Source organism: Microtus pennsylvanicus, chromosome 15, assembly GCF_037038515.1.
Source record: "Microtus pennsylvanicus isolate mMicPen1 chromosome 15, mMicPen1.hap1, whole genome shotgun sequence".
Lineage (NCBI taxonomy): Eukaryota > Metazoa > Chordata > Mammalia > Rodentia > Cricetidae > Microtus > Microtus pennsylvanicus.
The window spans coordinates 19212316-19227089 of NC_134593.1; the positions used below are offsets into that span (position 1 = coordinate 19212316).

General features: G+C 42.9%; 1 protein-coding gene across 7 annotated transcripts in view; it reads left to right on the forward strand.

Annotated features, from left to right (window-relative positions):
- Positions 1–389: 389 nt before the first annotated feature.
- Rcbtb1 (RCC1 and BTB domain containing protein 1) overlaps positions 390–14774 on the forward strand; it is a 43087-nt gene continuing 28702 nt past the window's right edge. For 2 of the 7 annotated variants that reach the window (XM_075950160.1, XM_075950166.1), the window contains exons 1-4: positions 390–524; positions 12638–12706; positions 12820–12989; positions 13292–13442. In XM_075950160.1, coding sequence (XP_075806275.1) covers positions 12864–12989; positions 13292–13442 — 277 coding nt within the window. In that variant the 5' untranslated portion in view covers positions 390–524; positions 12638–12706; positions 12820–12863. Of the gene's footprint in view, positions 525–590; positions 788–1368; positions 1517–12637; positions 12707–12819; positions 12990–13291; positions 13443–14774 lie in introns of those variants that run through there. The other 5 variants (XM_075950161.1, XM_075950162.1, XM_075950165.1 and 2 more) reach the window with 5 other exon arrangements.

A 14774-nucleotide genomic window follows, 5' to 3' on the forward strand; every position in this document is an offset into this window, starting at 1 on the left:
AAGCGCTGCACACGCACCCACGCCCATTCCGGCCTCAGTTTACCCGCTTAGCACTAGGAACGTCTTGAGGCAGACAGCTTTCAGGATCCTGGCCTCTTTGTCTGCTTGGCCCAGGTGTCCGGACTTTACCTCCGGTGCTTTCAATCCGGGCCAGGGCGGGACGGACAAACACGTGTTCAGATAAACAGCCGCCAGGAATAGGCGGGGCGCGGGGCGGGAGGAAGGCGGCAATGCGCCGCCACGCAAGGTAGCTTTCGGGTTCAGGTTCTCCCTAGAAAGTAAGTCCTGGCCGCGGCTACTCGTGCCCTCGTAACCCAGCACCGCCCCTCAGGCCGGGCCTGCTACCAAACCCGAGCCGGGAGGCTTCTGGAGCCGGAGGGCGCGCGCCGCCGGGGCGTCACGTGACGCGGACCGCCCACGTGACCGGTGGCCCCGGCGCTCGCACCGGGGTTGCGGGCGGAGCCGGCGGCGGCGGCGGCGCTGAGGAGCAGGGAGATCCGGGGCCCGGCGGAGCGGCCTGGCAGGTAGAGCGGTGCGCGGCGGAGGGGCGGGCTGGCGGGGCCCTAGCCAGGCGGCTGCGGAGGCCGCGCACCGGCGCCTTCCGGGGTCAGGGGTTAGCAGACGCGCTCGCGACCCCTTCGCCGCGCACCCCGCACTCCGGGATAGCCCGTGTGTCGTGCGGGAAGCTGCCCCCAGGAGTGCGGCGAGCTGAGGAGAGGTCGCCCGCGGCCTGCTGGCGACGAGACGCGGCCCTCGCCCCGCCGGAGAGGACCGTCGAGGAGGGCCGGTTAGCGGTGGGAAGCTGTCCGCTGTGGACTCGGGAAGCCGAGGGCTGCCGGTTCAGACGACAGTCGACCTCGCTTTTTAAAAAGAACCCGCAGGGTCTCCTTTGCCTCTGTCCTGCTGTTGACGAGGTCCATGGCTAGTAGGAGGCGCACCCTGGGTTTCTGAGGCTGGTGTGTGCTGTGGCGGGGATAGCATCAAAAGCCAGGGATGCTGGCAGGCATGAGAAGCCGCTTGGACCCTGACAGGAGATTAGAGTGTGCTGTGAATTCTAACTTCAACTTAAATCACAACTCTGTTTAGCTTCTCTTCGTCTGTGGGCTGGCTTTTAACCTATTGTGTGAACACCAGTGAATTTATTAGTACTTCTAAGGGGGTCTTTTTCTTTCCCCTCTGAACTTGTGCCTATTGAAGAAGTGATGCCTTCATCTTTGAAGTGTTTCTTCCGCAAGCGACTCTTATGGCTTGTGATCCAAAGCGTTGAGTAACACAAATCTCAGAAAATATATAGAAAGCCAAAGCTATGGCGCTTGTAGTTTCAAGTTTGTTTCTTAAGATTTTCAGTTGAGTGCCCGTGTGTTCCAGGAGCTGCAAAATATGTGATCTTTATCTGCCAGTGATGAAATTGAAGGGCTGCTTTGTATCCGGTACTTTAAAGAAGCATAAGGAAACAAGAGTCTAGAGGCCAGAAAAGACCGCGAGACACATTTTTCTTCCCTGCTAGGTTCTATGGGTAAATTTTTAAAATGTTACATTACCTTGTATGTATGTATTGAGGGATGTGATGAGAATTTCTTGACTTTAGCTCAAATGGATTTCCTAGGATGTCAGTTAATAATTTTCTGTTATGTATTTGAATAATGAACTCAGTTTTCAGGTACATCTAGGCCACACTGTACTGTTTGTAAAATGTTTACAAGCAGAGAGAGGAGGAGACTTTAGGAAATGTTAATATGAAGAAGAGTGTACATCCTCTGCAGTTTTACTACCTAGAGAAAACAGTTCCTAGCTTAGGGTGTGAATTCTATTTATTTTGGAAATTTGGGGAGTTGGCAGAGTTCACTTAGATTTCAGTTTGTAAACTAGCTAGTGTTTGGGGATTCAAGCTGCCAAAGTCTACTTGACTCTAGAATTTTGATAGTTTGAATAGCAGTTCAAGTAACTAGGCTTGCTACAGGGGGTTTGAGATAGCAAATATACTCTTTAAAATACGGTCATACTCATGCTCCCATACTCGCTGATGGCAAGGTGTGAAGTGACTCCAGGAAGCACTGGAGTTCATTCAGGGAGGCCTCTTCTGGAACCTTCTCTGAAGTCTTAGGGAGTCCGTGGTTTTCAGAGGTGAGCGTTCCAAGTGTCCACCTGTTCACTGGACTGGCTTTGTGATGCACTGGAAAAAGTTGTGGCTGCGGAGATGAATTGTGCTTTCTCAGATGGTCCGGCCAATCCTGGGCTCAGCATGGTGGAGGCCTCTGGGTGCCATTGCTTACAGCTGTGGGAATTTCTTTCCTGCGACACCTAGAGCAGCCTCACTGCCTGCTTCTCTCCTCAGCAGGTGGAGATGGTGTTCTCTGCTGCATTTGAACCTAGGCTTTTGAAGGGTGTTCACCTGTTCTGGGAATGGCCATTAAGAGGCGTGGCAGCTTTAGCTTTTGCTCTGGTGAAGTCGGTGGGCCAGTTCCAGGCTGGTAAATTACGTACCAAGAGATAACCGAATCTCGGCACTTTTGAGGTTGAGAGAAAGAACCTTGAGTTCAAGGCTGCCTTGAACTGTGAAGAGACATTGTTTAAAAACTAGGTAGTTGGAGGATCTCTGTGAGTTCGAGACCAGCCTGGTCTACAAGAGCTAGTTCCAGGACAGGCTCCAAAGCCACAGAGAAACTCTGTCTCGAAAAACCAAAAAAAAAAAAAAAAAACAAAACAACAACAAAAAAAAAAACCTAGGTAGTTGGAACAGCATACTCTCCTGTACCTTAAAACCCTTGTTATCAATCTAGGCCAATTCCCTCCCGTGTCATTGGCTATTACTGATGTGATTACCACCACTGGTTTTACTTGAATGCTTTGTGATGTTATCCGAAAGATGAGGGCGTGATGTTCCCTCTGTAGTTTGTTATTTCTTGAAGCTTAGCGTGTAGTTTAAATCCTTGTTTTCAAAAGATGTTAGATCTTTCGTGACCACATATGTTCACATATAACACATATAAGCAAACTGTCATTTCTAATGTGTTTACCACCAGACCTTGAGCAAACAGATGTTTTCTTAGGAGTACTTTTGTCTCTGCCTTTGAGAAAGATCCTCTGAGCAGCTTCCTGTTCCGTTTTAGGCTAGAGCTTAAAAAAGAACAACAGAAAGAGAAACCTTTTTCTTGGAGAAGAAAATTCTGAGATCAGACTATACCTCTAGACTGTAGAATCCAGAGACTTTGGTGTCCAGTTTTGGGGCTCCGCCTCACCTGGTTTATTTTGTTTCTTTGGTTTTAGGACATGGTCTTACTCTGTAGTCTTGAGTGACCTGGAACTGGCTATGTAGTTAAGACTGGCCTTGAATTCATAGAGATCTTCCTGCCTCTGCCTCCTGAGTGCTGGGATTAAAGATAAGTATCCTTTATCATAGCCTGCCTTACAAGATCTGGTTTCTCCGACTAACCCTGTAAGCACTTGGGTCGTTTGTTTTCCAACCAGAGCATATGAGTTCAGTATTATTTTTTCACTTATCAATGAGCTGTCAGAATCTCTGTCCTAGAATTGCCAGAAACTTCCGGGCAGTGAAATGAAAGAAGCCCCTTGGGTGACAGGGGCCATTACTGCAGATTATGCTTCAAGTCAGATAATTTCTGCCTCTTAGGGAAGGACAGCTATAGGACCTTCCATTCTCATCTTAAGTAATGAATTTGAACAAACCAGTTATACAAAATGTGGACACTGTCAGTGTTGGGAAATTCTAGGACTGTAGTCATGCTGCTTTAAACGAAGGTGGGAAGTGATCCTCAGTGACCTCTGTACAGGTGGCCTTAGCTGTGGCTGATGAGGAGCGGATGCTGTGTTCTCAGGTGTCAAGTCTTAGCCAGACTCAGGGCATGCTTTCCCTTTGATTCTTCTAGTTCGGTCAGCAATCCTTGCAGCTGAGGTAGTGATAGAATTAGTGTCTCAGAAAAATTTTGAAGTTGCCTTTTATTTGTATCCCTTATAATATTGAAGGAGAGAAGTTTTAAGGTGCATTTCTGTTTTAAAAGATTTGAGGATGGTCTATCTTAGAGGCTGGACCTGAACACACTGAGTGTTTGATCAGGAGGGATAGCGTCTTGGTATCCCAAAGCCCACCAGAATAGGTAAGAAGTTCCTATAGGTAGCATTTGGCTCTACAGTAAGCCAAAGGATTTCTTGATCTTATGCTGTAACATAGACAGATGATAGTTGCAAGGTTGTACTCCAAAAAGTTTGCCCCAAACCCTGGAACCCTTTTATTAGAAAGTTTTCCTAGAATACGGATACAGTAAGCTTAGAAATGGAGACAACAACCATATTGTTAAATCTTTATGCACAGGTGGGCACTTAGAGCTGGGCAGGGCGGCATATTCATGTCCTCCCAGTACCTACAAGACCGATGGGAAAGGAAGAAAATTAAGGAGGCTCGCTCTGGAGAGAATACATTGTTTTTTCCTAAGGAAATGCTTATGCTTCATCATTATTTATCCCTGAGCATTTGACCTCTAGAATTTCATATGCCAGCATTTCTGTGATAATTTTCGAATAATTGTCCTATTTTGCAGATTTAGCACATGATTGTGTCATGGATTGTATACTTGTTTGCTGTTTCCCATCATTTGCTTAGACCAGTATGGGTTTGTTTGTTTGTTTGTTTGTTTGTTATTTTTGCATTTAGAATCTCTATCAGGGCTTTTGACCTTCAGAGGGTATGGGCCAGGATTGTATTGCTCTCTTTACAATGTCCTTAGCTTGACTGGTATCTAGCGTGATTGCAGAGGAATTAGTTAGCTCTACTATTAATTTGGTTCACATTATTACTTTGTGTTGGAGTTTTTTTGTGAGGCCCCTTAGAGTCTATCAGTAGCCCATGAGCTACAAAAACAGCTGAGTTGTGAGGCAGCTTAACTTCTTAAACTGATGACACAAATCACAACTCATTCAGCCTATAAAATAGAAACACTGTGGAAGGAATCTTCATCATGTATCTTAATTAAAGTGCTTAATTAAACACAGCTGGAATTTAGAGGCCTGGTGTATTTGGCATTGAGGCTTCTAATAGCATAAGTTTGGCCTTAGAGGAGATGCTGGGAATATCCAGCCCATGGGGTCCTGTGCTTTCACTGCCCAGTGTTTCCATGCTGGAGAAGGTGGAGACTCCTTCCTGCTCCACAGATCACACCCAATTGCTTAGAATTCTGGTGCTGGCTGTCTTTGAAGAGTTGCTTTCTTTACTCTCTTTTCCTTAGTAGCTTTCAGGTCAGCGGAAAAGCTGTTCAGAGGGAGAAAGTCCTGTTGGTGACATCATTCCCTTTGTTCCAAATACGTTCTGGTTGGTCTGGAAGAGGAGCCCTGAGGTCTATCAAAGACATACACTTATAGGTCAGCCGTTCATTTTTAGTATTTTTTTAATATTGAGTTATTACATCAAAAACAAACTTTCTTGTACTATTGATCTCAACTTCCTGTTTTTCAAACTCTAAACAAATTCAAATATGTTTTTTTGCCAGGTCAGCAAAATAAAAATTTTCCCCGTCTTGGCCTTAATACTTGATTCCTAGGGGAAAGTAAAATAAATGGGCTTTTAAGAGGGCACCGGGGATTGATTCCCTGCTCCTTCGGCCATCTAGTTCTAAATGTAGGGTTCTAAATTTGGAAGGTTTGTGTTTGTATTTCCTGAATTTACTTTTGAGAATAGGAAATAAAATAATCTTTCCTCCGTATGCCACAGGCTCTCTGAAAAAGCCATGTTTGGGAGTGGGTTATTGATCTGCAATGCTAATGGACAGAGAGGAGGCAGGATCTGTTTTCAGTGCCAAAGAACCAACTGGGTGAAAGGTGTTCAAAGTCGTCTTCTGCCTCTGCTTGTCATTTCTCTGTTCTTTCCGTTATTTATTATCGCCAGAGTAAAAAAAAAAAAATAACATGTTAATGCTGTTGATGAGAAAGCATTTCCTAGGAAAAAATACAGGTTTGGAAAAATAGCAAAAATGACTATCTTAGTTAAGCATACAGGAATAGCTATTGAATGTGCTAATTACCTCTCCTGGTTGTGGTTATCAGTCCAGCCCTGGGAAACTCATCGCCTTTGCAATTTTATTGGGTCTGTTATATTGCTGTATGTGCTGGAAAAGCCTTTTTTTCTGAAAAATTCTAAGAAACTATTTCTTTTAGAAATATTCTTTTGAATATATCTCTAATTACACTTTAGCAGGTACATCTTTTTAGGATTAAAACGTTTTTCTGCTTAATTTTAATAATGTATACTTGAATTTACTGAAGGATTAATGTAAACCTGTTATTGCTTGGATTTTTCTTGAGGCAGGGATTCAGATCTCCCAGGCTAGTGTCAGACTCACTTTGTAGCCAGAAGAGAACCTTGAACTTGTGATCAGCCCATCAAATCGCTGGAGTTTTTAAGATTATGGTGAAATGTATGTAACATTAAGTTTACTTTTGTTTGTTTGTTTTTTGAGACATGGTTTTTCTCTTTAAAAGCTCTAGCTGTCCTGGAACTAGCTGTTGTAGACAAGGCTGGCCTCAAACTCACAGAGATCCTCTGCCTCTGCCTCCTCGGTGCTGGGATTAAAGGTGTTCGCCACTACCACCTACCTAAACATTTTTTTTTTAAAGAATTTATGTGTATGAGAATTTTCCACACTGTATGTGTGTGCCTGATGCTTGCACTCCAGATCCTCTGGACCTAGAGTTACAAATAGTTCTGAGCCACCATGTGGGTGCTGGGAACCAAACCCTGTCCTCTGCAAGAGCAGCTAGTGCTCTTAATTGTTGAGCCATCGCTCCAGTCCTGTATCATTTTTAACATTCATAAATGTCTAATGACATTAACTACATTGATAATTTTGTTCAGTTACCCTACCATTCATCTCTAGAACATTTATCATCTCAAATTAAAACTGTGCCCCCAGAGCAGTAACCATCCCTCCTATTTCCTCTGATGCTCAGTTCTTGACAACCACTGTTCTTTCATTTTTTGTTTGTTTTTTGAAACAGGGTCTCACTGCATAGCCCTGACTGGCCTGGAACTTACTGTGTAGACCAGCCTGGCCTTGAACTCAGAGTTCCTCCTGCCTCTGCCTCCTGTGTGCTTCTGATCTGACTATTCTAGATACCACACAGTGGAACTGTGCATTTGTCCTGTGTGATTGGCCTGTTTCATAGTAATACAGGGACTTCAAAGTTTATCCTTGCTGTAGCATGTTCAGGATTTCTTCCCAAGGTGAAGTTTATGGGTAGGTCACATTTTACTTAACTATTCATCTGTCAAATAATATTGCTTGTCCCCTGCTGCATAACTGAGTTTGTGCTTTTAATTCTTTTGACTATACTAAAAGTGAATTTGTTAGATCATATTTCATTCATTTGAAGAACTGTGTCATCATCTTACATTCCAACTTTTTTTTGAGACAAAGTCCTGTTATGTAGCCCAGGTTAGCTTTGAACTTTGAATCCTCATCTGTAGGTTCCTGAGTGCTAAGGTTATAAGCATGTGCTGCCATGCCCAGCTTGATACTCCTACGTTTTAAATTTTTGTTAATAAGTTTAGAGATTTTAGCGTCAGTGCAATGAGGAGCAATCCCATAAAGTTCTCTAACTTCCACATGTGCAGACACACCATGCCAACTACATATGATAATATTAGTAATACATGATTTTAACTAGAGATTTGTGGAGGGGGTGTATGTATGTATTTGTATTTATTTGGAGGCCAGAGATCAATTTTAGGACTCTTTTCTCTATTCCTCTGGGCCGAAATCTGTCACTGAGCCGTCATAACAATCACTTTCCCACTGAGCCTTGCCCCCAACTCCCAACTTTAGAGATTGTTGTCTAAACAGTCTACTGTTCTAAGTTAAAAACCTAAGACAGGAATAAATCTTAAAATTCTTGAAGAATTAGAGACTAAAACATAATTCAAATAGATGTGATGTGAGGATAGTCTGACTGGGGCTTCTGTCACCCCACTGATAATCATGGATGAGTTGGCTGATTGGCCACCTAGGCAGGTGTTTCCTCCCTCCCTCATGGCTCCATGTGCTTCCTCCTGAAACTATATGCTTGCCCCTGCGTGGTGGGTGACGACCTCCCCCATGAATAAAGGAAGATGGGTTCTCCTGTGCTAGAACCTTCAAACAATTCCCAAATAGTTAAACTTATATTTTTATTTAAATAATGCATATTTAAAGGCTGTAAATTTTTATTTTTTATTTCATGAGTTTATGTGATGTATGGGGGGGGGCACATGCCACAGCACCATGGAGATCAGAGGACAACTTCATGGAGTTGGTTCTCATCTACCTTTATGTGGATTCCAGGAATTGAACTCAGTTTACCAGGCTTGCATGGCAAACGCCTTTGCCTTCTCAGCCATTTTTGCTGACCCTAAAATACTTAACTTGTATTGGTCAGAAAGTATTGGAGAAATCTGAGGATATATTTTTAAAATAAAAGAAATGTCTCCTGTAACTTCTAGATATGTGTTAGCCTTTTCTTTGTATTTCAAAACTGTAACTATACAGTGTATAGTACTTGGTGACATAGCTGTTAAATCTCATAGGTGCTTTTTATGTTTTTGTGTTGATTTTATTTTGAACTTGACTAAGCATATGGTTTGGCTATGTAAGATTTTCTCTGTGATGTTTCCTCAGGAGTAGCTTGGTTTGTAGGTCTCAGGATTGCCTAAGAAAGGACAGCATGAGGTTATGTGTCTGAGGAAACATGGCTGAATATTTTTCAACACGTTACACAGCCCATGCCTGTTGGAGGCTGGGCTAAGCGGGCCGGTTAAAGCTGCTTTCTGTTAGCAGTGACTCTTGAGCATTCAGTAGAATCACTTCATGTCTTACCCTGTGAAGCACCAACATTACTCTACAGCCTTTGAGATGATGTAAGCAAAGTTTAATTGAACTATATTTACATTCTTTTAAAATGAGGCTTAGGAAGGGCTGGAGTATTGAGCCAGTGGTTAGGAGCATGCACTGCTGATCTTGAGAGGACACAGGCTCATTTCCCAGCAGCCACATCAGGTTCCTACAATTTCCTGTCACTGGAACTCCAGGGGGATCCTATACCTCTTGCCTCTATGGGTACTTGGATTCACATGCACATGCATACATACACAATTTTAAAAATAATAAAAATAAGTCTTTAAAGTGGGACTTGGGGGATGGCTCGGTAGGTAAAGTACTTTGCTGTGCACACATGAGTTCTTGTCACATAAAGAGCAGATTGTGGCAGTGTTGGCCTGTGATCCTAGTGCAGGAGTGTGTGGGGGGAACAGGTGGATCCTGGAGACTTGCTCCAGACAGTCTAGCCTGTCAGTGAATTCTAGGTTCAGAGAAGACAGGGAGACACCTGACCTCGACCTCTGACCTCCACATGCACAGATGTATCTACCTGCATAGATATGCCTACTTACCACATACCCCATAAGTAAATTAATATGTTTAGAATTATACGATTGCATAATTAATAACCCATGCTAATAGCAAATCTGTCAATAATTGTGTTTCCTGTTTGTGTCAGCCTAACTAATATTGCTCTTTATATAATAGACAATGGTCTTGTTAGCCAGGTTCATCTTAAAGACAGAGTCCTACTTGACCAGTATTAGCACTGACTTTCATGCACTCAAGAAATCCCCCACAGATGTTTTTTATATGTTGAATATGAATTATATAGTTCTAGAACAGGAATTATATAGTTTTAGAACAGTTTCGAGAAACATAAAAGTGTATTGCACTGACAAGAGATGTCAATGTGAGCCTGCAGCACAGACCTTGCTCAGGACGTTGTCCCTGCTCTACACAAAGGTCTCTGGTGATACTCTTCCTTGTGTTGTGGGGTTGTGTGCCTGTGGAGATGTCTGAGCAGTTTCTTTTATTGACTCTTAAAAAATACCAGCCTTTGGAGAAATGCCTTGTAAAATAAAGCTTCACCTAATTTAGCCACATGCAAACTCAGCTCATAAAATTAACCCTCATTTAGAAGGTAAACTTGATCTTGAAGGAAATTGCCAGGCCCTGAAGGCAGAGTTGCCAGTCTCAGAGTAATTGTACCATTGGAATTTGTGTGGTTTCAAGTGGTGATGCCCCTGTGTTGTGGTCTCTGAGGAGCAGAGTGAGTCAGTCTCTCACTGACCCCCTGGCATGCCTGATTTGTGTGTGTATGCGTGTGTGAGACAGACAGACAGGAAGACATCCCAGGCTGCTCTCAGAATCGTTGTGTAGGTGAGGATGCCTTTAAATTTGTGATTCTGCCTCCATTCTATCATGTTGGGACTAAAAGGACTGAACCTAGGGCTTTGTGCTTGTAGGAAAGGACTGTATCAATTTAGCTATAGTCCACAGCCTGTGAGTCTTGAATTTAACAATTTTTAAATTACATTTAAAAAAAAAATTTGTGGGAAGATGTGAATGTGCCATGTTGTGCATATGGAGGACATAGGACAGCTTCAGAAGCTGGTCTGTCCTTCCTTCTACCATATGCAGGGCATAGGACCGCTTTGGAAGCTGGTCTGTCCTATGGATCTTGTGGATTGAACTCAGGTCTTCAGGATTGACAAGAGGTGACCAGTTTTCACCAATCATTGAACAATTTTGCTGACCCTGAATCATATGTTTTCAATAAATTGAATATCGTAAAATTCTGAATGGTTAAGAAGAATTCTGTGTGGTTTGCATTATAAAAGGAAAAGATGCTTCGAAATTTTCTTGACAACAACCTGCTTGGAGGCATTTACATCACACATGGCTTCTGCCCCATTTGTTCTGTAAGAGGCAGAAACCTGACATTTTGGGGACATTTCTTCCTGCTCACTCCTCCTCTCTCTTCTCTTTCCTTCCTTCATCTTCCATGTCCCCCCTCTATGTCTCTGTCTTGACAATAATCTAGCCCTGCTTACAGATCAAGGGTAACAGATGCCGATCTACATTTATGGTGAGTCATAAAGGACACTTTGAAATAGTGGTCAAGGGTAAAAAAATTATTAAACCTGGGACCCAGAAGTTTCATTTTTAGGAATTTACTTTAGACATTTATGTATCAAATGTGACATTTTCTCAGTACTGTATGCGAACAGTACTTTCAGTGTTCTAGAATAAAACTGCCAAGTACTTAACTGTGTATTAGTAAGAGGTAAACAAATTGCTACATCAGTATAATGGAATACCTTCTAAGGTTGAAGTGATGTAGCTCTCCTATTGCTAAGCAGGAGCAATTTCCATTAGTAAGATGGGGATAAAGAGGATATTTGTGTTTTGTTCTAAAACACATACGTGCCATTACACACACGCAGATTGTGTACACGCACTCACTCACTATACTCACGGGTATTCACTACCCCTGGAAGGAATTACAAACCACTAATAATAGTGATTGCTTTCACGTAGAAGGAGAATTCTCTTTCTAGTATTCTTTTGTACCATATGGAACAGTTTTCTTGTGCTTATGTGTTTTGCCTTCCCTCAATGTCCTTAAGAATGCTTAAGTTTCATGCCTGGCAGCAGTGACAGACACCCCTAGTGATGTTCTGTGGTGTTCGCCCCTCCTTGACTGTGTGATATGTTCAGATCAGTGCTGTTAGAAGTGTGGATGCCAAGAGCTGAAGCATTGGCTGGTGTGCTGAAGCGCCACAGCACTCCCAGAGAATGTCTTAAGTAGGGAGGTGTTAGAGCAGAGAGAACTGCCTTTCCTGGCTGTTTTCAAAGAGCCAAGGTGAGAAATGGGAGCTTGACAGTTTTGGGTCCTCATTATGAGAGCCTGGTTTTGTTCTGTTTGCAGAGGTGAGAGCTGAGTGGAAATTCACTAGTTTGATAGTTTGCACAGACTCCCTAATATCCCCACCCCTTCTTTTCAGCCTTGCAGAAATAAGAGCCCCACCTAGGATTCTTTGCATAAAGCTCCATAAACAGAATCATATCTGCTTCATTTATGGCACAATTTAAGCTAACCAAACCTGGCCTGAAGTTCAGTCACCAGCTCAGCACCCAGATGGGATAAACTGTCTTATCTTTGTAAATGTGAGGTGAGGGCTGCGTTTCAGTGTGTAGACAGTTTCATTCAGTTCCTCTTGCAGCTTTACCTCCTCTCGGCTTTCTGAGGAGGGTTACCACATTCTTGTCGTGAAGCAGTGGCTCTGTATGCCAGGTGGTTTCTGCAAGAAATGAGTTTTTCAGGTACCCTGGGTTTGGGCATGTGTGAGTGTGGAAGTAGAGATAATACTTCTGACTTTTCTAATTCCCTCCCTCTCCTGGTTAAGAACTGACAGACAATTTATGATGGTATTTTTTTGTTTTATTTTTATTTTTTTGAGACAGTCTCTCTTTGTTATGTAGCTCTGGCTGTATTGGAACTTTGCTCTATATCCCAGGCTGACCTCAAACTCACAAAGATCCACCTGTCCCTACATCCAGAGTGCTGGGATTAAAGGCGTGCACCACCATGCCTGGTTTAGTATTGTAATATTTATCTGAATCCCTGAGTGAAATATTTCTAGAAGAGTCCAGATCCATGTAGGTAGCCAGCTTTCTCTTTGTTAGATACTAATATGTGCATGTGTGTAACAGTAAGTCTGCTGGAATTTGGCAAGAGAAACTCCTTATAGTATGCTGTGCTCTCATTTCAGAGAGAGACCTGGTTTTGAAGGCTAGAGGATTGGACAGACTGAGGAAGTGATTGTTCCATTTCCATAAAGGTGGGTCTGGGATTATCTTTTGGTAGCTTTTATTAATAATTAGTGAAACTCTTATTAAAGTTTGCTTAGTGGTTATTACTTTTTTTCTTGAAATCCTTCTTTAATTCTTGCAGCAGAGATGTCAGCTTATTTATAGGAATCACCCAAAGCCAGAGTCATGGTGGATGTAGGAAAGTGGCCAATCTTCACTCTGCTCTCACCCCAGGAAACTGCGTCGATCAGAAAAGCATGTGTCTTTGGTGGTTCTGCCAACGAGGCGATCTATGTCACTGACAAAGATGAGGTAAGACTGGAGTTTAGTTTGGGGCCTGTTTTGGGGTTGGACTTTGGGGTAGGTTTGGGATAAAGAGAACTTGAACTTCAGGGCAGTAACTCTGATGCATTCCAGTTTCCTGTTTAAATGTCTTCTGTTCTATAGTATGGACTAATACTGCAAAGCCTGAGTGTTCTCAGCAAAGGCTGGACATTTCCTGCTATATTAGTCTCTTCTTGCTGCCTTGGCTCAAACTAGACTTGAATGTATCTTATTTTCTGAGCAGGGAAAGGAGCTTTATATGTGATTAGACAAAGGTATTTGTTTTCTAGGTCTTCGTGTTTGGACTGAACTATAGTAACTGTCTAGGAACTGGAGACAACCAGAGCACTCTGGTGCCCAAAAGACTAGAAGCCTTGTGTGGAAAAAAAATCAAAAGCCTTAGTTATGGGAGTGGCCCCCATGTCCTCCTCAGCACTGAAGGTAAAGGGAAAACTCTGTGTTGGGTTTTGTGAGTAATTGAACAGTTCATTCTGAGCCAAGGAAAAGTGCTGTATCAAGTAACTAACTTTGAATTGTTCTTTGTTTGTGGGAGAGTATATAATTAAGATAAAATTTAGGACACTCGAGGACAATTGGGATAGCAGCAGTGTGTCTTGTATACAGACAGTCTCTAAGATTCTTAGACTTCCAGTGTAAATTGCAGAATGCTGAAAGGTCAAAGGATGTGGTTCCTCCAGTCTAATTTTTCAGTGACTGTGTGGTTACAGGGTGACTTTGAGAAGGTTTCTTTTATATATTTTTTAAATTTATTTTTATTATTATTTGAACTATATGTATAAGCAGCGTGGGGGATGTACATGCTAGCACAGAGCCTGCAGAGGCCGGAGGTGTTAGATCCCCATGGAGCTGGAGTTATAGGTGATTATGAGCCATATGATTTGGGTGCTGGGAATTGAACTTAGGAAGAGCAATACATGTTGTTAACCACTGAACCATCACTCCAGCCCTCTTTGGTATATTTCTATAAACACACATAATCTGGCTTTTCTCCATTATGTAGTTGCTGAATCTTGAATCAGGATATCTTAGTTTATTCTGAAGAGCATCCGTATGGCTAACATATTGAAGAGCTAGAAGAGATGGACAGATTCTTGTCCTTTAGACTGCCTCTCACCGAGGTCACCAAAGAAGCGTTGCTATTCTCCTTTGGTAATTGTCTGTACTGTGGGCAAGCAGCACTCTGAAAGTTTGTCACGTGTAACTGCTTCCCTTTGGGGTTTAGGCCTTTTATCCCTTACAGAGGCCCTCAGGTTTTGTTAGGTGATCCTGTAGGGCAGCCTGTGGGAGACAGTGCATCTCTGCTTGTGTCTGCACTAGGGAAGCCTCAGCTCCCACGGATGCTGCCTCAGCCTCTGTGGCCACCTGACTTCCAGTGGCTCCAATCTGAATCCACTCCATGTTCTCTCCATCTCTCTCAGGCTGTGAGAGCCAGTGCCCACACAGCAGTCTGACAGGATTTGGGCATAGTATGGCAGCTATGTCACACCTGCTCTGAGTCATCATGTGGCTCCCACCACTCAGCCCTGTCAGCTGATATTCTACCAGCTGGTTCACTCTCAACCATCATGGCCTAAGGATTTGAAGTTTTCAAACACAGCAATCAGTGCTTGATATCTGATTCTAAATACTGAAGAACATTTTTAATATTGCAAACACATTAAAAGACATATTTTCAAATTACTGCCTTTCTTTAAAGTTGTGACCTTTGGAATATGTCATGATTCTTTTGAAATTATGCTATAGTCTAGACAA